The sequence below is a fragment of the Lepidochelys olivacea genome (genome assembly GCF_965140295.1).
Source record: "Lepidochelys olivacea isolate rLepOli2 genome assembly, chromosome: 3".
Classification (NCBI taxonomy): domain Eukaryota; kingdom Metazoa; phylum Chordata; order Testudines; family Cheloniidae; genus Lepidochelys; species Lepidochelys olivacea.
Window position 1 is genome coordinate 149,992,227 of NC_140413.1, and position 23,611 is coordinate 150,015,837.

At 44.3% G+C, this 23,611-nt stretch overlaps 1 protein-coding gene across 6 annotated transcripts; it reads left to right on the forward strand.

Moving 5' to 3' along the window:
• Positions 1-1,767: 1,767 nt before the first annotated feature.
• On the forward strand, positions 1,768-22,879 carry RNF8 (ring finger protein 8). 6 transcript variants are annotated; one of them, XR_014710971.1, is made up of 9 exons: positions 1,768-1,958; positions 6,673-6,801; positions 11,221-11,973; positions 13,843-13,902; positions 16,048-16,137; positions 17,341-17,448; positions 18,271-18,482; positions 19,485-20,537; positions 20,630-20,750. XR_014710971.1 is itself a non-coding variant. In XM_084624160.1 (9 exons), exons 2-9 carry the CDS (start codon positions 4,568-4,570, stop codon positions 20,779-20,781), a joined length of 1,551 nt encoding a protein of 516 aa, XP_084480286.1. In that variant the 5' UTR covers positions 1,837-1,958; position 4,567; the 3' UTR covers positions 20,782-22,879. The 6 variants fall into 6 exon arrangements, 5 of the variants coding, with proteins under 5 accessions (XP_084480288.1, XP_084480287.1, XP_084480289.1 ...); XM_084624160.1 differs by lacking the exon at positions 19,485-20,537 and adding an exon at positions 4,567-4,621 and having other exon boundaries at positions 1,837-1,958; positions 18,271-18,475; positions 20,630-22,879; XM_084624162.1 differs by lacking the exon at positions 19,485-20,537 and having other exon boundaries at positions 20,630-22,879.
• Positions 22,880-23,611: the final 732 nt, after the last annotated feature.

The window sequence follows — 23,611 nt, forward strand, 5'->3', positions numbered from 1 at the left end:
TGCTCCAGGCTGGAGCACCCACGGGGAAAAATTGGTGGGTGCTCTACACCCACCGGCAGCTCGCCTCCGCCTCCTCCCCTGAGCGTGCCGCCGTGTCCTGCTTCTCCCCCTGGCTCCGAGAGTTTGCCACGCTGGGAGGTGGGAGGAGGAGGAATGCGGCACACTCAGGGAAGAGGCGGGGCTGGGGTGGGGATTTGGGGAGGGGTCCAATAGGGGCAGGGAGGGGGCAGAGTTGGGGCCTGGGCACGAGCACCCAGTGACACCAACAAAAATTGGCGCCTGCGTGGGCAGCGTACAGAGACCGCCTGTCTCCCACCAGGGGCCACAGGTATGTGCCGGCTGCTTCCGGAAGCAGTGTGGGCCCAAGGCAGGCAGGGAGCCTTAGCCCCGCTACGCTGCCGGACTTTTAGCGGCATAAAATCTCCCATTTTGGTGTCAGTAGCCTCTGGGAGATAGGGCCTGATTCTGGGAGACTCTCAGTGAAACCAGGAGGGTTGGCAACCCTAGTTCCCCTCTCTGATGAACCTGGACCCTTGAGCATTGTCCCCCTGACTCCTCTCTGACTGGCCTGGCAGCTGGTGGGTCTTACTTTTCCTTTAGCCTGTTGTTCAGTTCCACCGATTTGGGGCCCTGTGCATCATATATTTATTAACTTTTGCATGCTGGGGCCCAGGTTTCTTTTGTTGTGGACAACACTTTCCATATCTCCAATGTTCAATAATAATCAGCATTGCTAACCCCGAGTCATGAATCAGACCCCAAAAAATCATGATTTAAAAAAAAAATGTTGGGGTCTTTTTCTTTGCCTTTGTCCTTGGTGACTTCACGATACCTTCATGTCTTGTTTTCAAACTTTTTTTTCCCTATTAGGACAGAAACTTATTTTTTTAAATGAAAGGTGAGATTCTCCCTTAATTCCTTGCTTCCAAGAGCTGACATTTTCAGAAAGACATCAAAATTTTGTGGGAGTTGTGATAAAATCACGAGAGTTGGCAACAGCAAATGAAGATTACAACCTGGAAAAAATCATGTTTCTGTGTCAAAATTGTATACCTACCATGTTACAGGTAATACCTCTAAGTCCCATAAAGTGAAAGGACCCGAGGACATGTTTGACCTCTGTATCGTTCCTCAAGTTGTTTGTGTACTGACAATCCTCTGTGCAAGGGGTGATAGGGCTTTCACATGTGAAGCTCTCACCTGAGTTTACCGTACTGCCGGTACAGTCCGTGGGCCTATTCTGCTGGGCTTGGGTCAGCACGCTGAGTACACACGACAGAGCCGTGGTGGCCCCGGGGGGAGAGAGCCATGTAGCTTCCTCTCATAAACATGCAATGGGGGCTGGAGATCTGCTGGTTTCCTCCCGCTCAGTTCGTGGGCATCATGGCCCAGAGGGTGAGCCCTGGAGGGTTGGGATCCACATCCTGTACCCTGGGGAGCAGGACATCTCAGCAGCCAGGCCGGGGCAGCTACGGTTTGAGCATCACTGACCCCTGCCTGCAACCTATGGCCCTAACTTGAGTCCACGCAGCAGCCAGTAACAACAGTCGCGGGGCTGGGGGAGTGAAGCGCAGAGCAGCAGCTGGACGGGCTGGGCTCGCCGCTGCAGACGCTGGCCGCCGGGGTGAATTCTGAGCACGCGCAGAACAGAGCCTGCCCCTTTAGAGTTACGGCTCTGGCATCGATTGACTGGGCTGCTGCGCCCGCGCAGGCGCCGTGGGTTTGGTGCCATCTTTGTTGTGGGTACCGGAGGCAAGCGAGCGTCCTGCCGCCCGGAGTTGGATGGTGCCACCGTCCCCGTTAGCGATTGCTCCTGTCTGCTGCCGAGGCCGGAGGGTGCAGGCGGGATGGCGGAGCGCGGCGGCTCCTCGCCCGCGGGGGGCTCCGGCCGGACCTGGTGCCTCAGGCGAGTGGGGATGAGCGGCCAGTGGCTCCTGCTGGAGAGCGGCGGCGGCGAGGTGAGGCGGGGGCTGATGAGCGGGGGGAGGCGGGTGGGTGATGAGCAGGGGGAAGGGGTCCGTGGGCTGGTGGTGGGGGGCGGGGGCAGTGAGGTGTGGTGGGGCTGAGGGCTCCCTGGTGTTCCCCATGTGCCCCAAAGCCACTGTTGAAAAGGGGCCCTGAGCCCTGTAGGCCAGTGATTCTCAACCTTTCCGGACTCCTGTACCCCTTGCCCGAGTCTGATTTGTCTTGTGTTCCCCCAAGTTTCATCTCACTTAAAAGCTATTCGCTTACAGAATCAGACATAAAAATACAAAAGCGTCCCAGCACACGATTACCGAAACATGGCTTACTTTCTCATTTTTACCATATAATTATGAAATAAATAGACTGAAATTTAAATATTGTACTTACGTTTCAGTGTATAGTGTATATAGAGCAGTGTAAACAAGTCATTGTGTGAAATTTTATGTTGTACTAATTTCGCTAATGCTTTTTGTATAGCCTGTTGTAAAACTAGACAAATATCTAGATGAGTTGATGTAGCCCCAGGGGTATGCGTATCCCTGGTTGACTGCTGTAGAGGCAGCAGCCCTTGGGGTATGGGGCGAGGGTTGGTTGGTTTCCATTCCAGCCCTTGTCTCTTTGGTGGTGGGGGGCGAGGTCCAGGGGGTAGTGGTGAGTGCAAGCTCCTCCCACTCACTGGGGGAAGCCACCTCTGCTTTACAGGCGGAGGGTCTCTTTGCTGACTAGGGCAGAAGTGTGGAAATCTTGACAGAGTGGTGGCAGCTTCCTCAGAGTTGCTTTTTAATGGTCCTTTGAATGAGTGAAAGTCTTCTCCAGAGGTGTTACAGGTCCTGCTAGGTGTTAGAGTCCTAGCAGAGAGTTTGTGACCTTTTGTTTCCTCTTGGACATCGAAAAGGCCTAAAATGTTTGCGGGTGGTGATGGAGGGGAAGCAGAATTTTTTTTCTTCAGAGGTTCAGGGAACTGGAGTGGGGGCTTTCTCAATCTTTAATTGAAGGAATGAGATGCTGAAATTCTGACAGATTCCTTCCACCCTGCTGTTTACCAGATATATATTAAACAGAATGGAACAAAAAAACCAAAATAAGGCTTTAAGCAGTGAGTTAATTTCCCCTCTCAATACTAGAAAATCAGGATTAACAAGACATGAATTCCTAATGTAAGAAACAGGTGAGAATCCTCTGTAAAAATGAGTCTTTCTGATCTGTGCCTTACAGAAGCTAAAAAGGGTACAATAATCAGAAATGACTAATATAAAGTAGATACCGGTTAAGTAATTTATGTGTGGAGTAGTACTCAGGGCCTTGAAAAAGACATGATCAATACTGATGTATGCATGTGTAAGTTTTCACTTCCTTGAGGATCATGTGACTTTCTGCACAATTCTGGATTGTTTGGTAAATATGTGAAATGCTGGGTTGTGTTCTTTCATAGTTTCCAAGACCAGAAGGGACCATTGTAATATAGTCTGATCTCCTGTATAACACAGGTCATAGAACTTCCCCAAAATAATTCTCCCCCTCCCCCGTTTGAGAACCTCTATGGTAGACTGAAGAGCCTATTATTAAATATTTGTTTTCCATGTAGGTACTTACAGACTGTAATCAAGTCACCCGTTTACCTTCTCTTAGTTAAACTAAATAGATTGAGCTCCTTGAGTCTATCACTATAAGTTTCAGAGTAACAGCCGTGTTAGTCTGTCTTTGCAAAAAGAAAAGGAGTACTTGTGGCACCTTAGAGACTAACCAATTTATTTGAGCATGAGCTTTCGTGAGCTACAGCTCACTTCATCGGATGCTCAAATAAATTGGTTAGTCTCTAAGGTGCCACAAGTACTCCTTTTCTTATCACTATAAGGAATCCTTTAATCATTCTTGTGTTTCTTCTGAATCCTTTCCAATTTATCAACATCCTTCTTGAATTGTGGACACGTATTCCAGCAGCAGTCATACCAGTATCAAATATAGAGGTAAAATAACCTACTTCCTGAGATTCCCGTTTATGCCACAAAAGGTCACTTTAACCCTTTTGGCCGCAGCATTGCACTGAGAGCACATGTTTAGCTGACTAATCCACTCTGACCTGCAAATCTTTTTGAGAATCACTGCTTCCCAGGATGAGGTCCCCCATGCTGTTAGTATGACCTACATTGTTTGTTTCTAGATGTATACCTTTACATTTAGCTGTATTAAAACACATATTGTTTGCTTGTGTGCAGTTTACCAAGCAATCCAGATTGCTCTGAATCAGGGGCCTGTCCGCTCCCCCATTTTTAGTGTCATCACTTTATCAGTGATGATTTTGTGTTTCTTCCAGGTCACTGATAAAAATGTTAAATAGCATAGGGCCAAGAACCAATCCCTGTGGGACCCCACTAGAAACACCCTTTCAATGGTGATTCTCCATTTACAATTACATTTTGAGACCTATCTGCCAACTTTTAATCCCTTTAATGTGTGCCATATTTATTTTACATTGTTCTAGTTTTTTAATCAAAATGTCATCTGTTATCAAATCTAAGTACAGTACATCAATGATGTTACCTTTATCTTGCTGCCTTTGCTATTAATTGTTGGACCACAATGGTATTTTTCATTTCTCAGCATGAACTTTCAAGTTGCATTGATGACTGTCTTTCAGCTGTGCCATACTCTTCAGGTAAATGATGACTCCTGTGAGAGTCACAGGGATTGGAGGAAATAACTAAACTGTTCAGATGCTTTGTTAAATTGACTTAGAGATTGAACAATAAAAAACTTCAGCCTCTCCCAAGTTAGAGGAACCACAACTCCTGCTCTCATTATTCAAAAGGAAAATTCTCCTCTCCAAGTGAGCCTTCAGTGTCTGAACTCCAGCTCAGTAAGAGATTCTAGCTGTCTCAAGTAAGATTGGAGAGTCATACTGCTATACATCAATGTCTCTGTAGATGCTTGACCAACCTGAAGGACTTTATGCAGCTAAAGCTTCTAAGATTGCTCACTTCAGTTCTGAACAAAGAAAATGTGAGGATGCTAGCCTCACGTTTTTTCTGAAGCTTTTATCAGAGACTTTTTACTAAGCGCTTGTCTACACTAGCACTTTACAGCACTGCAACTTTCTCACTCAGGGGTGTGAAAAAACACCCCCCTGAGCACTGCAAGTTTCAGTGCTGTAACCTGCCACTATAGACAGAGCACCAGCGCTGGGAGCCATGCCCCTTGTGGAGGTGGCTTTTTTTTCAGAGCGCTGGGAGAGGCTCTGCACAAGCCACGTTGCCAGTGAAGATGTGCTCCAAGTATTCTAGCCAGAAGGCAGAAGAGGGTTGGTTGTTGGAGTACTCAGTTAAAGGAGATTTGTTATCGGTTAAATCTAGGGTGGATAAATATCAATGTTTTTTTAAAAAAAAAAAATAAAAAAAATCAGATTTTTTTAAATTTGGATTTTTTTGATAAAATGCTTTTTGACGAAAAAACCTATCTAAAGATTATAGCTCAAAGATATCTCATCATGGAATAGGGATTATAAATTCTAACTCTATAGTATGAGATAATATATTCATGTAATGTTTAAGAAAAGTTTTGTAAATGAGTTCCAATAGTTCATGGATCAGGGACCCAATCTTATGGGGATCCAGGGGCTTCTGGATAGATTATTTAGGTTAATCTTTCTATCTACTCAATGAGACTCAGGGCTCAGTCTAGAAGATACCATCACAGATGCTTAGTTTTGCGGTTCTCAGACTGTGGATTTGTGTCTCCAGAGATAACATGCTTGTTAACAGCAAAAATGTTTTTAAATAAATAATATATAGAGGTGCAAAATAACAGACCTCAACCCTATTGTCCCCCTCAGTTTGTATACACAGAGTCAATCCCTTACCTCTCTCTAAGAGTGCAAAGTTTCAAAAAGTTCAGTGAATAGAAGATTGTTGGGGCAGAATAGATCTGGACAAGGAGAAGAAGTCTGGAGATAAATGTGAGAAGGGAGGGACAGGCAGTAGAAAGAAAAGTGAAACTGTTTGAGTAGCATATTCCAGAAGTCTTGAGGTCTTTCTGAGTGTAGCCTTCATTGATTTGAGATCTACCAGACCAGTCTCTCACGAGAAGGGCAAACCTATAATGGCAGCAGTCCATAAAAGAGACCCAGTTTGGGAATATTTTAATTAAGTTCCCCTGCCTGTGGGTAAGACAGGCATGCGTGCAAAATTCAAACAGTGCAACAAAGAAATGCAAGGCCTGGTTGCCCAAAGGAAACAACATCATGCGGAGTGTTCCTTCTCAGGAGGAAGCCACGTTGAAGATGATGAAAGGAACATGTCTGAACATGCAGGATCTTCACCCAACAGGAATGCACTTTTATGTAGAAATCCATGATTAAATCAAGTCTTTCTGACTAGTGATTTAAATCTTGATTTAAATCACATCCACCCTGGTTAAATGGACACAAATGTTCCCCACTCCTAAAACACCAGTGTGCGTCAGGCGTTTTCAAGGCTTCCCTCTAGCTTTTGACTCTTGGATTTAAACATGAAGTTATGTCACGTTCAATAAAAGTTATAAGTAGTAACCACTTGTGTGGTTAGTGTTAAACTTACTACTTTGTACCCCAGTAGAAACTACTGTACAAAGCTAATTCATACCATGTGTTTATTTTACTGTATTTAAAATCAAAGCAGATCACTCTTTCTTTATTGTTGCTGATGGTGGCTATTAAACTGTTTTTATCTTTAGGTAACTATAGGCCGAGGATTTGGTCTCACCTACCAGCTGGTCTCAAAAACCTGCCCACTGATGATCTCTCGTTACCACTGTGTTTTCAAGCAGAATGTACAAGGCCAGTGGACAGTTACAGACAACAAGGTACTGAGATTGAAGGAGTTTTAATTGCACTGAGAGATATTGAAGATGACTTCCCATTTGGGAGCTGTGTCTTAGTAGCTGCGGGGTCATAGTTATGAAGTACAGGTAACCTTGAGTCATGCTGTAATATAGTCTAACTTGGGTAAAAGACCTATGGGAACATTTGCTTCTAGTTGCGCACCCCGAATCTGGAACTTCATCCTAGCTGAGGCCCAGAATGCAGTGTGAGGCTTATTCATGTCTGACTACAAGGGATACTTCCTGCTTTTAGCTTCTTCTCTTTAATAGAGCACTTTAATGCTATCAGATAGTGAAATGCTGTGGGGAGTATTGGTCCTAAGAGCCTGTCTGTGAACTTTGTATTGCTGTGCAAAGAATAACTATGAAGGCTGGCATTCTTAAAAAGGATATTGCTCTTGCAATGTTAATTAAATGCTGGTGCCAGTTATTGTAGTGGCACAACTATAATTTAGTTTTAATAAACTAAAGTTGGAGATGGTTTTCTGATCATGAAAGTGGCTTTTGATTCCATTGGTGGACATGAAACACATCTTCATCATTTGGCTAGAGTAGAGAATTGAGATTCAAGTTCTAAAATGCCTACTATCTCATTTGCTGACAATGGCAAGTTGCTTGCCCCTTTAATTCAAGTCCCTTTCCCCACACTTTCCTTCAGGCTGGAAAATTATTAAAGTCAGGAAGCTGAGTGAAAACCAGTTAGATGTAACATTTGGAATGTTCTGTAGTACAAGTTGACTTATAAAGGATTCAGTTGTAAGGCCAAGAATAGGTGGAGGGATTAGAAGACGTACAATGAGCATTATTAAAATCTCAACCTTGTTTGTTTTGATGCACACAATACAAAGTGCATAGCCAAGACTCTAAATGCTTTGTATTTTTAATATGAAAAAAACCCCCAGAAAATAACCAATCTCCCATCTACAAATACTAGCTCCAAGAATCCCTCCCTCCCTAAGAGCCAGGAAAAGAGGTGGGCTCTACAGCATGCCCTAATAGTCAACAAATTCCAGTTATTTTGGAGGTGAAATGCAGTGAGAGGAGTAAATTTTAAAGGGAAAGATCCCTCATGCCCGATCAGCAGCCCTCTGTCTCCTGCACACAGCCCCAAGTAGTAGCGGTGTTGTACTTTGAATAGAAGATTAGTTACTACAGTCCTTGCAGAGTGACTTGTGTGCACCCACTGGAGACAGTAAGGGAGAGGAGATGTGCTGACCCCAATCATCTGTTCATATGCACCTTCTCACCATTTTAGCTGTAGTTCTCCTTCCACAGAAGTAAATTTCACACTTTTCTTGGAAGGAAAAATAGAGACGAGAAATAGGCTAGATCCCTATAAAAGTAAACTAAAAATAAAAGGTATTAACTTTTTCTTTCCTATACTTGAGACCTTCTGTTTTTACATTTGCTGTTTAAAATTCTTCCGGGTGAACAATGTGTTGTCTGTGATGGCAGCTCCACCTCTGTTCTTTTTGTCCACAAAGGCAAGAAAATACACGGTGAAGGATCAAAGCTCCAGTTTCTGTTCTGGGGCTAGGGTAACTGAGAGCTTCTAGATGATCTGGATGTTGAGGTTGTATATCTAACTGCATTGTGATGCTTCACTTTGTTCTCTCTCAATAGTTTCTCAGTCAGAGGGCATTCTTTAACTATGCTCATTCTATTTCTGAGAGTGTTGAAATGCACCCCTTAGCTGGCTTGTAGTAGATCAGAGTAGAAAAGGCCTTGCTGAGTCCTGCAGTCAGTTGCCTTGAAATATTTGTACAATACTGCACTACTGATCTCCAAATTTTCCTACAAGTTAGGGCTGGAAGAGACCTTCTAAATCTGTGGTGTCCAATCTTTCTGGGGGGTACCAGTCATCCACAGCAATACCATTGGCTATACCAACCTCTCTTTCATTGGGGCAACAGAGGTTCCTTGTTAAGCTAGGTAGAGGTGTCTACCATACCAGTCATGTAAATCTGAAGTTCTAGTCCTGAAGTATATAGCAGTGGTTGGAAACCATTGTGCTAAGTCATCAAATGTTACCAGTGATGAGCTGCCAAAATCTTAACAAAGGGTGGCCTCCTCACCCCACGAGGGGGTCATGGCCCGCTCCCGCCCCCATCCAATCCCCATGTTCCTTGACACCCCCCCTTCCCCGGGACCCCTCCCTTATCCAGCCCCCTCCCCTGTCCACTGACTGCCCCTGGAACTGGGCAGGAGAGTCTCGTGGGCCACCGAAGTGGGTGCCCACCCCACCCCGCCCCTAAGAGCCAGAGAGACCTGCTGGGGGGCGAGGTGGGGAGTTCCGGCGGTGCTTACCTGGGGCAGCTCCCAGGAAGCATCTGGCAGGTCCCTCTGGCTCCTAGGAGCGGGGTAGCGTAGCGAGGGGGGGAGCAGCGGGAGCGGCCGCTCCCCCCACTGATCACATCAAAAGTGGCGCCTTAGGTGCCAACTCTGTGAGTGCTCCAGGGCTGGAGAACCCACGGGGAAAATTTGGTGGGTGCAGAGCACCCACTGGCAGCTCCCTGCCCCGCGCCCGGCCCTAGGACACCTCCACTCTGCCTCTGCCCCTGAGTTATGCTCTGCCCACCCCCACCCGGCTTCCCGTGAATCAGCTGTTCGCACGGGAAGCCTGGGAGGGCTGAGAAGCAAGCGGCGGCTTTGCACTCAGGCCGAGGGAGGTGGAGGTGAGCTGGGGCAGGGAGCGGTTCCCCTGCGCTCCTTCCCCCCCCCCAGTTACCTGCTGCTGCGCAGGCAGCCCTCCTCGCACCCCACCCCCCCCGCCCCAGCTCACCTCCACTGCTCCTCCTTGGGCCTGAGTGCGAAGCCGCCACCTGCTTCTCAGCCCTCCCAGACTTTCCGCACGAACAGCTGACTTGCGGGAAGCCAGGGGCGGGGAAGCAGAGTGGGGTGGAGCATAACTTGGGGGCGGAGCGGAGGTGAGCTGGGGCTGGTGGCGGGGAGGGGAGGGGAGCTGCCAGTGGGTGCTCTGCACCCACCAAATTTTCCCCGTGGGTGCTCCAGCCCCGGAGCACCCACGGAGTCGGCACCTAAGGTACCACTTTTGATGTGATCAGTGGGGGGAGTGGCCGGTTAAATTTAGAAGCCCTTTTAGAACCGATTGTCTCTTGCTGGACAACCAGTCCTAAAAGGGCTTCTAAATTTAACAACCGATTCCAGCGAACCGGTGCGAACCGGCTCCAGCTCACCACTGAATGTAACCCCTTGCTGCACCTGCTGCATGTTATCATCTCTACTGTTCCCTCAAGCTTGTTATCATATTTCTTTGGGATACTTCCATTGCTGATGACACTACAGTCTGTACTGAGCACAATTCAATTCTCAATTTGTTCTTATTGTTAGGAAGTTTTTCCTCTCTTGGTGTCTAATCTAGCATAGCCCTCTTTTTAGTATAAAACCATTGCTATGTTATACATCTTCTGGTATGTCTTCTCTTTCCTTTTGTGTTTCTCTACTTTTGTACAGAGCTGGTTTACGTTTTCCCCTCTGCTTTCTTTTTGTATAAATTTAGTCCCTTTAACCGTCTTTCTTTGTAGCCTGTTCTTGAACTCTTTGGTGACATGCCCAAATAAGTGTTCTTGACAAATCATTCCAGTGTGTCATTGATCTCTGTTGCAGAGTCTTTCCTAGGGGCTAGCTCAAGCATTTCCCATTAAGCTTCAGACCATTGTTTCTTCTTTAAACCACCGTAGATAGTTCCTTCCTTTTCTTCCATGTGGTTGCCTAAATCAATTTTATTCTTAAGAGTTGTAGAAGAAAACCCTTACTAGTGGTATAACTAAATTTCTCTCTCTCACACATACACACGAAAAAGAGACACTGACTCAGTTGTTTGGGTAGTGCAAAAGCTAGTTAGACAATTTGTTGAATCGTCTTTGAAATATTCTTTCTGAAAAGGTAGGCTTTGTTTGCAGCAACCAAATATAACTTGTGGAGGAGTTAACTTAAATGTACATTGATAAGTTTTGTTTCAGAGCAGCAGCCGTGTTAGTCTGTATCCACAAAAAGAACAGGAGAACTTGTGGCACTGTAGAGACTAACAAATTTAGAGCATAAGCTTTTGTGAGCTGGGTCATTACACATATCGAATCTATTTCCTTAAGTTAAATATCCTCACACCTTCTTGTCAACTGTCTAAATGGGCCATCTTGATTATCACTACAAAAGTTTTTTTTTCTCCTGCTGATAATAGCTCATCTTAACTAATTAGCCTCTCACAGTTTGCATGGTAACTTCCAACTTATCTGTCTATTTATCTTACTATATGTTCCATTCTGTGCATCCGATGAAGTGAGCTGTAGCTCATGAAAGCTTATGTTCTAATAAATTTGTTAGTCTCTAAGGTGCCACAAGTACTCCTGATAAGTTTTGCTGATTTCTGTTTGTTTTCAGAGTTTAAATGGTGTTTGGTTGAATAAGGAACGTCTTGATCCTTCAAAGGCCTATCCAATAGGTGAAGGAGATCATATTCAACTAGGAGTGCCTTTGGATAACAAAGAAACTGCTGAATATGAATATGAAGTGATTAAGGAAGAATGGGAGAAAGTTAGTCCATTTTTAGCCCCGAGGAATGACCAACTGATGGGGAAACCTAAGGGTGCAAGAACTAAACGTAAACTTAGTTTGGAGGAATCAGAGGCATCTGGAGTAGAAGGCCCTTCGAATTCAAGATCTAAAAGGGACAGAGTGTCCAGCGATAGTGAACCTTTGGGTATTTCATGGGGGAGGGCAGAACTGGCCAAACAGCCAACAGAAAACATGGATGTCAAGCTACCTTCTCCTGGACCAAGCATGGAGGAGGATAAAGCTACAGTGTATTGTAATCCTATGAACTCTGAGAAAGCTATATCTCTTAGCCATAAGGACCAGAAAGCCTCTAGCCTGGCACAGTCTTGGACTGGTTTGGAAATGCTGAGGAAAACCCTGGGAAATATAATGAGGCTGAAAGTCAAGGTGGACGAGAAGCAGACAGCTGTTTTGAGTGTGAAGAAGAGCAGGAAGTCTGGCCAAAAAGAGATCAGGGTGATGGAGCAGGAGCTGCAGGAATTGCAGGACCAGTTGTGCACTGAACAGGAACATCAGCAGCAGAGGGTGCAACAACTGGAGAAGATATTCTATGAGGAGCAGCAGCAGCAGCTTCTGGAGGTATGCCCATTTGTATGGAAATTATCATCCATTCCAAAGTATGCCAAACATACAGACCTAGAGAATGGGTAGAAACAAGAGGGGCTTGACTAGGCAAGAGATTAGTAATGGGGTTTAACCTCAAAGGCAGGTTCAGCACAAATTGATAGTAAAAAGCATTATTGCCATTTGAAAGCTGAATAGTCTGTGTGAAATGAATATTATTTCTGTGTTCTCCCTTGTGGTTGTAGAGAGGACAAGGACTGACTGGGTCGTTGAGACTGAACTCCTCTTCTACCTCTAGACATAGGTTACCAGGTCAAGACTGAGTTGCATTGGAAGCCCCTTCCCATTCAAGCAGGAGAATCAGTGGGCACTGCTATTCCATTGATCCAGATTGCCCTTCCTGCATTTTATTCATTAGACAATTTCCTTACCTGTAAATACGGTTTCCTTCACAAAGTGCTCAATCTGGAAGTTTTACAGGCCTGTATACATTCATGCAGATAAGTAACTAGCTGTCAGATTTAAAAAAAAAAAAAAAGTTTTGGTCTCTGTCTCTCTGTACTTGAGTTTGTTAACAAGTATGTTTGAAAGCAAGAGAGAATCCAACTGAAAGTGGATTGGTCATTCTGCCTAGTAACTGGGAACACCCAGGAAAACCTATTGGTCCAGATAATTGAACATTTCATTGTAGAACCCTTGCATACAGGAAGACAGATGATTCTCTCTCTCTGCCCATGCTGGAGGAGGGATCCAAAGCAGAGGTGGGAGTTGTCTACAGTAATTAATCTCTTTAGATGTTCCCAAATGGAGTTAAAACATTTCCATTTCCCCACTCACAGCCTATTACTTCCCTTTCTCTGCCTTATGAACATTTTAGTCCCATTAAAGCTAAAATAACTTGGAGATGTTTCAGATATTTAATACCGAAGGATATTGTCTACAAAGAGTTATAATGTGTGAGTTTAAATGGCTCTGATCATTCAAGAGCCTGGGAAGCACTGAATGTGAGATATTTCTTAGGTTTGCTTTACACTGGCGACACTTCCTTAATTAATCTGTTTCGAACATGAGAGAAACTCCTGTTTTCTCTCTTCTCCCTGTTCCTCTAGGCCAGGGGTCTCAAACACATGGCGGCCCGTGGAGTTATTTGCTGCGGTCCGCCAAGCTCCCAACCCCATCCCCCCGGTGTTTTTTCCTGTGGCCGCCAAGCTCCCCTCATCCCCCGCCCCCAGCGCGTCGGGTCCCTGCTCCTCCACCTACCTCCAGGCACTTAGCGCTTTCCATGAGGGAGGGGGAGGAGCCGGGAGCTGCGTGCTCAGGGGAGGAGGCGGAGAAGAGGCGGGGCAGGGGCAGGGATTTGGGGAAGGGGTTGGAATAGGGGCAGGGAGGGGTGGAGTTGGCATGGGGTGGTGACTTTGGGGAAGGGGTTGGAATGGGGGCAGGGAAGAGGTGGCAAGAGGCAGGGCCTCATGGAAGGGGTGTAGTGCGGGTGGGGCCGGGGGCAGAGGGGTGGGCTTTTATATCTTTGTATGAAAAAGTGTCAGTGATGTGGCCCTTGGGCCAATGTACTAGTCCTCATGTGGCCCTCATGGTGATTTGAGTTTGAGATCCCTGCTCTAGCCCAAAGGTAGTCAATTGGCAGACTGTGGGCCAAAGCCGGACTGCCAGACACTTTTGAATGGACCCCAAAATCTTTTTATTTACTTATCTTTTTATTATTATTATTATCATTATTATTATTTTTCTCTGGAGTCTGGACTGTGACCATATCTTGACAAAAATAATTAACTAGCTGTTCCTGACCTCTTTATATTGCTTAGTTTGGTTCCATAATTGTTTTTCTTCCTCCCAGCAAAACTCTCCTTTTGTGTCTTATTTTTTCAGGGAGTGAAGAAGCAAGGGGAAGAGAATCTGAAGGAGCAACTGGCCCAGGTTCTGCAGGAGGTAATTTACTACAAAGCTAGGCGTGGTCCAGCTGTGTAATGTGGGGAATGCCTAAACTTTGCCTGCTATTCCGGCAACTGGCCAGGAGCCCTAGGACTGTCCCTCAGGAACAGATTGCAACTGCTTTTCGTCTCTGTGATATCGGTGACAAGTTCCACACTCCATGATAACTGGCAAACAGAAATACTGTGGAAAAAGAGCAAAAATACACTAAATACAATCTAAAAGCTTTAGGTAGCTTCAATGAATATTTAACTTCTCAGTTGGCTGAACCTTTGCTAACTGGCTTTTTATAAGCTAGCTGTCACATCTCTAGCTGCTGCTTTCTTTTTTCTAAATCAGCTTTTATTGGCACATGTCATGGTATTTCCATGCAGTGTTGTTGTAGGATATTAGACAGGCAAATTGGCTGAGGTAATATCTTTTATTGGACCAACTTCTGTTGGTGAGAGACAAGGTTTTGTGCTACACAGAGTTCTTCAGGTCTGGGAAAGGTATTAAGGCTTGTTCTATACTACAGAGTTAGGTCGACATAAGCTACCTTATGTCGACCTAACTATGTCAGGCTATGTCTTCACTGGCAAGTTTTTGTGCCCCCGCCATTCTCCCCTTCAGTCGCTGGAAAAGCTCCGGGTGAGGATGTGCACCACCGACACAGGGAGGGTAGTGTGGACATCAGCCACCGCAGTAATTACTGTGGTGGCTGTAAGTTGACCTAACATACCTTGATTTAAGATTGTAGTGTAGACGTGCCTGAGAGTGTCACAGCTAAATACAAGATGAACAGATAGTTTAGCATAAGTAGTTAGCACATATTTGATGGGACCATTCAAGGTGAAGTGGCCCATTAACACCCCTTTAGTCATAGGACAAAAAGTGAGATTAGTGGGTTACAGATTGTTGTTATAAACCATCAGTCCAGTGTCTTTATTAAGGGGTTTAGGTTTATTTATATTTATACTTATATTTATATTTTTTCTAGAATGACTAAAATAAAAGAACTTTGTTCATCTGTTTTTGTGTTTAAATACCAAAGTAAATTAATGTGAATGGGACAGCTCTTGTGTCTCCATTGCTCCTTGTCCTGGGATCTAAGCAGGCAGCACCATCTGCTCCTCCCTGAAAGGAGCCCAGATTTTTTGTTAGGCTCAGAGCCTAATTAGGTTAAGGCCTAGTCTACATTAGAAGCGCTACTTAGGCGCCGCTGCAGTGCGTCTGGTGAAGATGCTCTTTGCCGATGGGAGAGCTCTCCTGTCAGCATAACAACTCCACCTCTGCGACAGGCGGTAGCTATATTGGTGGGAGAAGCTCTCTGGCCAGCATAGCGCTGTCCACACCAGCTCTTGGATGTGGTTTATTCACATCCCTGAGCGACATAAGTTATACAGAAGTAAGTGTTAGTGTAGACAAGGCCTGAGGTATGGATAAGAAGCTAACTAGGGCTATCCTGGTTACCCTCAGCCCAAGGAGACACTCCCACTGGGAGTTGGAAAACCCTGGAACCTCTTGGGATTTAACCCCCAAATTCTTATGTCACTACCTGATAAGATAAGAACGGCCATACTGGGTCAGACCAAAGGTCCATCTAGCCCAGTATCCTGTCTTCCAACAGTGGCCAATGCCAGGTGACCCAGAGGGAATGAACAGAATAGGTAATAATTAAGTGATCCATCCCCTGTCACGCATTCCCAGCTTCTGGCAAACAGAGGCTAGGGACACCATTCCTGCACATCCTGGTGTAGTGAGGCACAACTGGGGTATGATTTATATCTCCCCAGAAATGTACTTCTGATAAACTGGGTTTGTATTTTCTGACCTATACTGAATCCAGTGACTAACCCATCTATTGATGTATTACATAAGGGTATTACCCTTTTTAACTGAGAGTCTGTTTACTTAGTGCTTGAGTTTTTTCCAGTTGTGCGTTACCGTGTGGCCTACATTTTACTTGCTTATAGAAGACTGATCCTTTTGATTCCTCATCTAAAGAAGTAATTTGAGTCCTTAAGCCCCTAGGAGTTGGGCTCATGTTGCACTGATTCAGTAAAAAATTGGCAAAAATCTGTGAGTGATCAGGATGGTAGGGAGCATGTACGTTTCATTGGGGCAAGTTATGAGAATCTCTCTGGATTTATATTTTCACAGCATCGTGCCCTGATGGATGAGCTGAGCCGTAGCAAGAAGGATTTTGAAGAGATCATTCAAGCAAAGAATAAAGAGTTGGAAGCGACTAAGGTACTGAACTGAAATTGATTTTTCTGTTATGTTCATTAGAGCAGCACAATTTGCTTCCATGGAGGAAACAGGTTGTTCAGTACTTTCCTTAGAGCTTCCGATTGCCTGGAGCAGTGGAAATCTTGTATATTGAGGAGGTGACTGGCTTGCTTTCCGGATGACAGGAAAAGATGCCTTGTTTTGACAGTCCCCTACATGGAGTGGCACTGTGAATAGGCATTAGTAGAGGAAGCTCAAACCCAAAGAGAGAGTGCAGAGCAGAGAAACGTGGCACAATGTGCAGGAGCAGTGGCCCAATCTTCCCTCCCTCAAAAAAAGCCCTACCGAACTGAGTGAGTTTGAAAACTAGTGTTTCACTTTCTGTTAAAGTTCATACAACTAAACTGCATCGAGCTTCTATCTGGGACTGAAAACAGCAAAGGAATTGACTGAATTAAAGCATGTCTCCTCCTGCACTAGGGCATGATGGAAAGCAATCGAGACAGCTCTCTATTGTGCCTACTCTAGGAGGACATGGCATCTCCCATCTTTGGCTGCATTTCCTTTGACTTTCGGTTCCTTCAGAACCTTAAAATTGTTTTAAATGTAGCTTTGGTTGTGACTTTCTCCATTTTACTTAGGAAGTAGACCAGATGCCTAGTATACCTTGGTGACTAGCAACCTGTTACATTTCACTCTACATCACTTTATGAGACCAAGGAAGCATCTTAAATTCCCAAGCTTCTACTTGTTTTTTTGCACTCCTCCATTTGAACCGTTTTGGCTGAACAGATACTTTCTATTCCTGCTGCTACAATAGTTCTTCTGACCTTAGACCTTTTATGCCAAGTTCATCCTGCGGTGAATTTTTGCTTCAAGGAAATATCCTTTAAGTAGTTAGGAAAGATCTGGAAGATATTCTGGAAAGCCTGACTCAGCTTGTACCTTCTTCACAAAAGTAGGACGTCAGTAATTGTTGAAACTATGTATTGTAACAACTATCTCTGCAGTGTCTGGGATTGTTCTCTGTACTGCTGTGGTTGCTGATTTGAAACCCCTTTCTTCTCCTCTCCATATAGAAAGAATGCAGACCTGAAACAAGAAAACCCTGGGATTGTGTGCTGTATCTGTCTCTTTCCTCCACTGCTCCTGCACCCCATCTCCTGCCCTTATTTAGTAAACCCTTTGCTCCTCAGCAGGTGACCATGTGTGTCTTCCTTACAGGAGGAGAAGGAAAAGGCGAGAGCGCAAAAGGAGGAGGTTTTGAGTCAGATGAATGATGTACTGGAGAATGAGCTGCAGTGTACAATCTGTTCTGAACACTTTATTGAGGTACAGTAACTGACATGGCTTTGTTCAGAAGGGAAAGGATTTAAGAAGCTTTTATTTTCAAAAGTCAAAGCAAAGTTTTTGTTGTTGTTGTTGTTTTTAAGTTTCTTCCCTTTAGATCTAGGAAATTATTCACACTGACCCAGATTTTTTTGTTTTGCTCCCCTTGCTGAGTATTGTTACTTTCTATTGTCAGTTATACCTACCCAATTTCATTGAATTAACTGGGGCTGCATGGCTATAACTAAGGGTAGAATTTGACTCCCCTTCAGTAATCCTAGAAGGGACACTCAACTCAGATTAGGCCTGAAATGTAGGTTATTAAAGCATGAATAGAAATGTTTATTTTCATTTCAGTGGGTCATTTAGAAATTCCTTCTTAGCAGTTGAAACCTGAACACAATGACCTTGTTCTAGTGTCTGAGAATCAGAAAATTAAACTCCATCTAGTTTCACTATGGAGTGGTGCCTCAGGAAATATGCTTTAAATTGAAAGCATGGTCTAGTGTTTAAGGCTCTGGACTGGAATTTTGAAGTTCTTGGTTCTCTTCCGAGTGCGCCACAGATTTGCTGTAATCTTGGGTGAGTTACTTCATTTACCAGTTTTTCCATCTGAAAAATAGGGATAATCTTTACGTACCTTGTCTTGTAAGGATTGGTGGTTTCATAAGTACTGTGTGATCCTTAGACAGCAGGTACTAAAGAAGGGCACTAATATTTTCTCTAAGAGGAAATGCCCATATGATGTTTTGCTAGTTTCACAGGATTTTTTTTTTTATCCCAATCTCAGTGCTCTGATGGTGTTCTTCCTGTTGACCTCCACAGGCTGTCACTCTGAACTGTGCACACAGCTTCTGCTCCTACTGCATCAATGAATGGATGAAACGTAAAGTGGAGTGTCCCATCTGCAGGCGGGAGATACAATCCAAGACGCGCTCCCTGGTTCTGGACAACTGCATTGACAGGATGGTAGAAAACTTGAACTTGGAGATGAAGGAGCACCGCCTGGCTCTCATCCGAGAGCGCAAAGGTGAGAGGTGGGTGGATGAGGTGTGACAAATGCTGTCTCTGTCTCCGTGTCTTTAACAGAACTTCCTTTGGCACTTGTATACCACAGGAATGCACTAGGAATGCACAGAGTCCTGGGAATGAACCTTTATTCCTGTATGAGGTTACGGCTGTGTCAATATTTCCAGTAGATTTTTCAGAGGTTAGGATGGGAAATCATTTCAGAATATGTTACATAGCCAGATTGTTGCATTGTAAAATAGTTTGAGGAACTTTCTAGAGACTATATTGTATGAACCGTACTAATCAGGGAAGTGGGAAGACTTCACTACCTGAGGCTAAGCAGTATTAGTTTATTTGGTGATATTTTTAGTAAACTATCATTGCTCCGAGCAGGTCTTGAAAAATCTACCAAGTGACTTCTAGACAGTGGGTTAAACCTACTGGCTATAGGTCAATATGAAAGCTGAGTGGTGGGAGGGCTGGTAGGCAAGTTCCACGGGCAACATGCCAGGGAGAAGCGTGGCACCAGCACACAGTTACTGGATATTGTTTTCTAATCTGCTTTTTTAGAGGAGTAATTTATAGTTGGCATTGGATGGGAGACCGCTGAAGATAACTGGAGTGCTGCATGTAGTGTTGCTGATTCAGCAGGTCTCACTCTTCCCTCTGAGTCAATATTGAATTTAGTGCCTCAGCATGATTGAGGCACAAAACCATGGTTCTGTCCACTTGTCATTAAAACAAGACTAGTAAGGGTGTGAAGCTTGATATCCTGCCAAAATTCCAATGTGGGTAACACCATTCTACATCCCTGTTTCAAATCTCTTTCTAGAGCACCCATCACTACTATCTAGGTGCTGAAATACAGAATTTATTCTCCACTGCTCTTCCTAAAAATGGTTGTTGCTGTGTGCTGTTAAATCACTACTTGGTTCCCCTTTAGAGGTGGGTGCATGATCCCTTTTATGTATAATGTGTACAGCTCTTTGGGATCCATCCTAACAAAAGGTGCTTTTGAAATATTTCAGATCCTCCTTGGTGAAACAGAATGACATCACTAAACATTGTCAATGCTAACCTGAAAAAAACCACCTTTAGCCAAATCAGTCTGATTCCCTCAGAAAATGCTGCACTGCTCAGAGGCTTTCCAGCACTGCTTCATGGATTGCTTTCATCTCTGCAGAACTGACTCTGCTCAGGTGTAATAGCCTAATATGCACATCTGTAGAGTACACCAAAGCAGCATTGAAGTGTCTTGTCGTGGAGTTAACGGTGACCAGATGAAATGGTGTCTTTATGGGAATCCACTTCATTCTCACGTACAGGAAATCAGTGGTTCTCAAACATTTTATCCTTTCCTCAGGCCCCAACTTCATGTGAGCCCGATACAGTGTTTATTAATTGAATACTACGGCAAAGAAAGTGTTATAATAGCCTTTATTTTGACACATTTCAGTGAGATGGATGAGCTTGTTTCTATGCAGTGTTGGAAAGATTGACTGAAACTGGAATGAGCTCCAGTTATACATGGATTCCAGAAGGGAACTGGCTGGGAGACAGGCTCAACAGGGAATGATTAGTTATATTTCAATAGTACCTAGGAACTCCAGTCAAAGATTAGGGCCTCTGCAAACAAGTAACAGCAGACAATCCCTGCCTCAGCAGGCCCATAGTTTCCAGAGGCTTGAATGGAGTCATTGTTGTCCTCCGAAGTCTTTTGCTCCTTGATGCCCCTCTCTGACTTTGTTCCTTTTCACCCTCCTTACTGATAAGGCCCTGAGGTAGCCAGCTGCTGCAATCTCCTCTGGTGACTCCACATTGATTGGTACCAACAAGGGAGCATTTGGTTGGGTACCAACAGGGAGAGCATTAACAAGAGGTGAAGAGAATGTCTCCTTGCCCTCAGTGCTATTCCTGCAGCCCTGTTGGAACTGGAATACGCATACAAGAAATCAAAGAAAATCCCATTCATGTTGTTTTTTCAAGATTATAAATAGAAAAGACAAGCCCCACCCAGATGGTCTCCAGACCTACAGCTTGAAAAACTTGCTGTAAAGCGTACGGTGTGGCAGTAAGAGGAGGTACTAAAGTTTCAAAGAGAATTCTAGCAATTAGCACTGACTGTAATCTAGCCACCAGCTAACTACAGTATCTGTGTATGTTTTGAATGCAGAGAAACAGGATGTCTTAGTGAACCCAGCCACGGACAGTGAGAGCAGTATCATTTCTTCTATCTATTCCATCTTGTCGATGAGCAGTTATGACAGTGATGACTTTGAGGAGGACTCTGACTACGATGATATCTATGATATCTATGGTATCTGAACTCCCATATCACAGATTGGATTGCCTGTGAGCCATGCAGAATCAACCCAAGTGTGCTTGGATCTACTGCTGTCAGAGGTGAATGGACTGGATGTTTGGAAAGATAGGCGTTGAACAGCCTGGAATTCGAGCTGCAGACGAAGAGTGCTTATCAGAGCACTGTTTTTGTTTTTAAATGAATGTATAATTTCTTGCCCTCTAAAGCATACAAACTGGAATTGTGGGGGTAAACTAATGCGTGTCATGCTAAGTATGTTTACATACAAACTTTGATTTCCATGATCACTTGTGACCTGATCAGTAGAATAACGTCCTGGTTTCCCTGCATGCTCCGCTGCTTGTCTGCTGGGTTGAATTACACCTATTCAAATGTTTGTCTGTTTCCTTTATTTCAGCTAGTGGAGAAAATGGATAGATATTTGAGCAGGCCTGCCATTCCATCCAGCAGATAGCAGAGGTACACCTAACACACCAGTACAGTGCCAGTTTAATATGGGTTTTCCTTGTGTGATTTTACATGACCGCTTGACTCATGCTTGTCTTTGTGTCGTTAAGCGGTAACACTTGGCTGACTGTACCTGTACCGTCCTTGGATCCTAGAGTGCTCAGTTCATTGTAGGTTGGGGTGCTGAGTCTCTGGCTACTCTACTGCTGTCACTTATTTTCTGTTAGGTAGAGATGGAGAAGACCGAATTACCCAAGTGTCGGCCTTAACCAGTGCTGTACTCTTGCTCGCAAAGCATCTTAGTCATTCTCTTTCCAGGCCTTTTCCTGCTTAAAGGAGGTGGGAAATGAGCACATCTAGGAACAATAACTTAAAAAACCTAGTCAGTCCCTGTCGGAAGCGGAGATAACTTTTATCTCTTCAGAAGTGCTGCTGCTATTTGAGTTAATGGAATGTCCGGTGGTCCTGGTGGGGAGGTAGCATCTGTGGCAAAACACAAGGCAAGAAGGGGGAAAGTACTGTATCTACATATTTTTACTGTTTACAAAATGTTGCTGTTCAGCTGGGACATAACACTAGCCTTGCAGCAAAGAAAATCCTCACTGAAGAGCTGGTGAACAAATCTTGCATCGTTTTTGCAAGCACCTGACTGTGAAGTTCTGTTTTCATTGGCCTATATACTTGAGTTAGTTTTGTTAGCTGAAAGGTACTGTTTGAGTGTGTGAGAGAAAAAAACCACATTTATCTGTAGTAGTATTTCTCTATCCATGTGTACGTATGTACCCGTTTCTGTATTTCTCCTGCTTCAAAGAAGAGAAATGTGAACCCACTTCTGCTGTTCTGCCTGCCACACCCAGAGACACAAACTTCATTCTGCTAATTACTTTTGACTTTAATGATAAAAACGGGTCCTGATCTCGTTTTTATAGATCTGGTTGCTTAACGTTAAAAACATTTTCCCTTCTCATAGTCATAGCAGCCTTAGCATTTTACTGTTTTTATGAAGTTATTCCAAAAGACTCGTTCATTCAGGGAGTTGTATGATAAATCACACAGACCATTGTGCCCTGCATTTGTTGGGGCAGATAAGCCAACAATTTAATATAGTTAAAACACACAGCACCCTAACCCTAGGGATGTAGTATTTCTTAATTTAAACTATCCTGTGCTAAAGAAAAGACTCACTGCAGGAATGTGTGAAGGGTGCTGCCATTCCATGAGGCAAGTGTGTCCTCCTGACATGATTTGTGTGATCAGGATTGTAACAGGGACAAAATGTCTGATCTAGGAACCAAGGTGCAGGTAACTATCACCCTCCTTAAACTTCAGTATAAGGTTTCTCTCCTGCTGTGGAGGAGCCAACACTACCTTGAGGTTTTCTGCTCTCCTGTGCTCTTGACATTCAGTTCCTACATGCATATTCTCTTTAGAAGTGCTAGTCACTTGCGGGGGAGGAGTGTCGATAGAGGATTGGGAATGGTTGACACTAACCCAGGTCTCTCTGTGGAAGAAGGGGATCTGTTTCCATTTAACATGGGATAAACTCTCGGGAGCCCAAGGATTACAGATTTCTTCTATCTGATGTATTTTGCCATGTTGCTGTATTATTCTTTCTGCCTGTTTTATTTTTACTAAATATATTTATTTTGCTTCTTTGCTATTTCTGTCATTGTCTAATTATACCTGTTCCAAAACTTAAGTCAAAGAAATTAATTTCTCAGGGTGTCTGTGGGTGGTTTCTATTCTTCCCTAAAGCCAGTTAAAACCACAATGCAAGGAGGACTAGGATTAATGAAATCTGCTCACCTTCCAATACTGTCAGTAGTAGGTGCATTGGGTGTAGATGAGATGATGTGATAGACCAGGGCATTGCTCACCTGCATGTACCCTTTATCAACAAAATAGCCCTTCACAACTGTAAATTTCCCCCCTTTAAAATTAAATGTGCTCTTTGCAAGGAGCAGAATAGCAGAAACACACTGAGGACAGACTATCCAAGGAACAACCATTGAAAAGTGAGTTCTGCTAAGTAGGGTTACCTTAACGGGCACCAGATTGTGACAGCAATAGTTCAAATGGAGCAATAGTTGGCAGCTTCATGTATTTTGGGTTCTACGGCACAAATAGAGTTCTTCGTCCAATAGATATTAGTAAAGCATGTAAAATAAGATTTACCTTATGGTGGTGACAGAATACATGGTCTGGTAAGTGAATGTCTACTGGAAAACAAGAGTAAGGCTAAAACCTGGCATCGTGCATTTAACCCTTTCCAGTTTTAAGGTCCTTGGTAAGTCTTAGTCATCGACCTTGTTCCTGATGCAAGAACATAAGAACGGCCATAGTGGGTCAGAGCAATGGTCCATCTAGCCCTGCAACCTGTCTTCC

Bases quoted from the DNA above. Each gene is read 5' to 3' on its own strand.
- RNF8 (XM_084624159.1), top strand. From the start codon at position 1,848: ATGGCGGAGCGCGGCGGCTCCTCGCCCGCGGGGGGCTCCGGCCGGACC. The intron at 6,802-11,220 runs GTACTGAGATTG...GTTTGTTTTCAG, and splicing joins GGACAGTTACAGACAACAAG to AGTTTAAATGGTGTTTGGTT. The intron at 17,449-18,270 runs GTACAGTAACTG...TGACCTCCACAG, and splicing joins GTTCTGAACACTTTATTGAG to GCTGTCACTCTGAACTGTGC.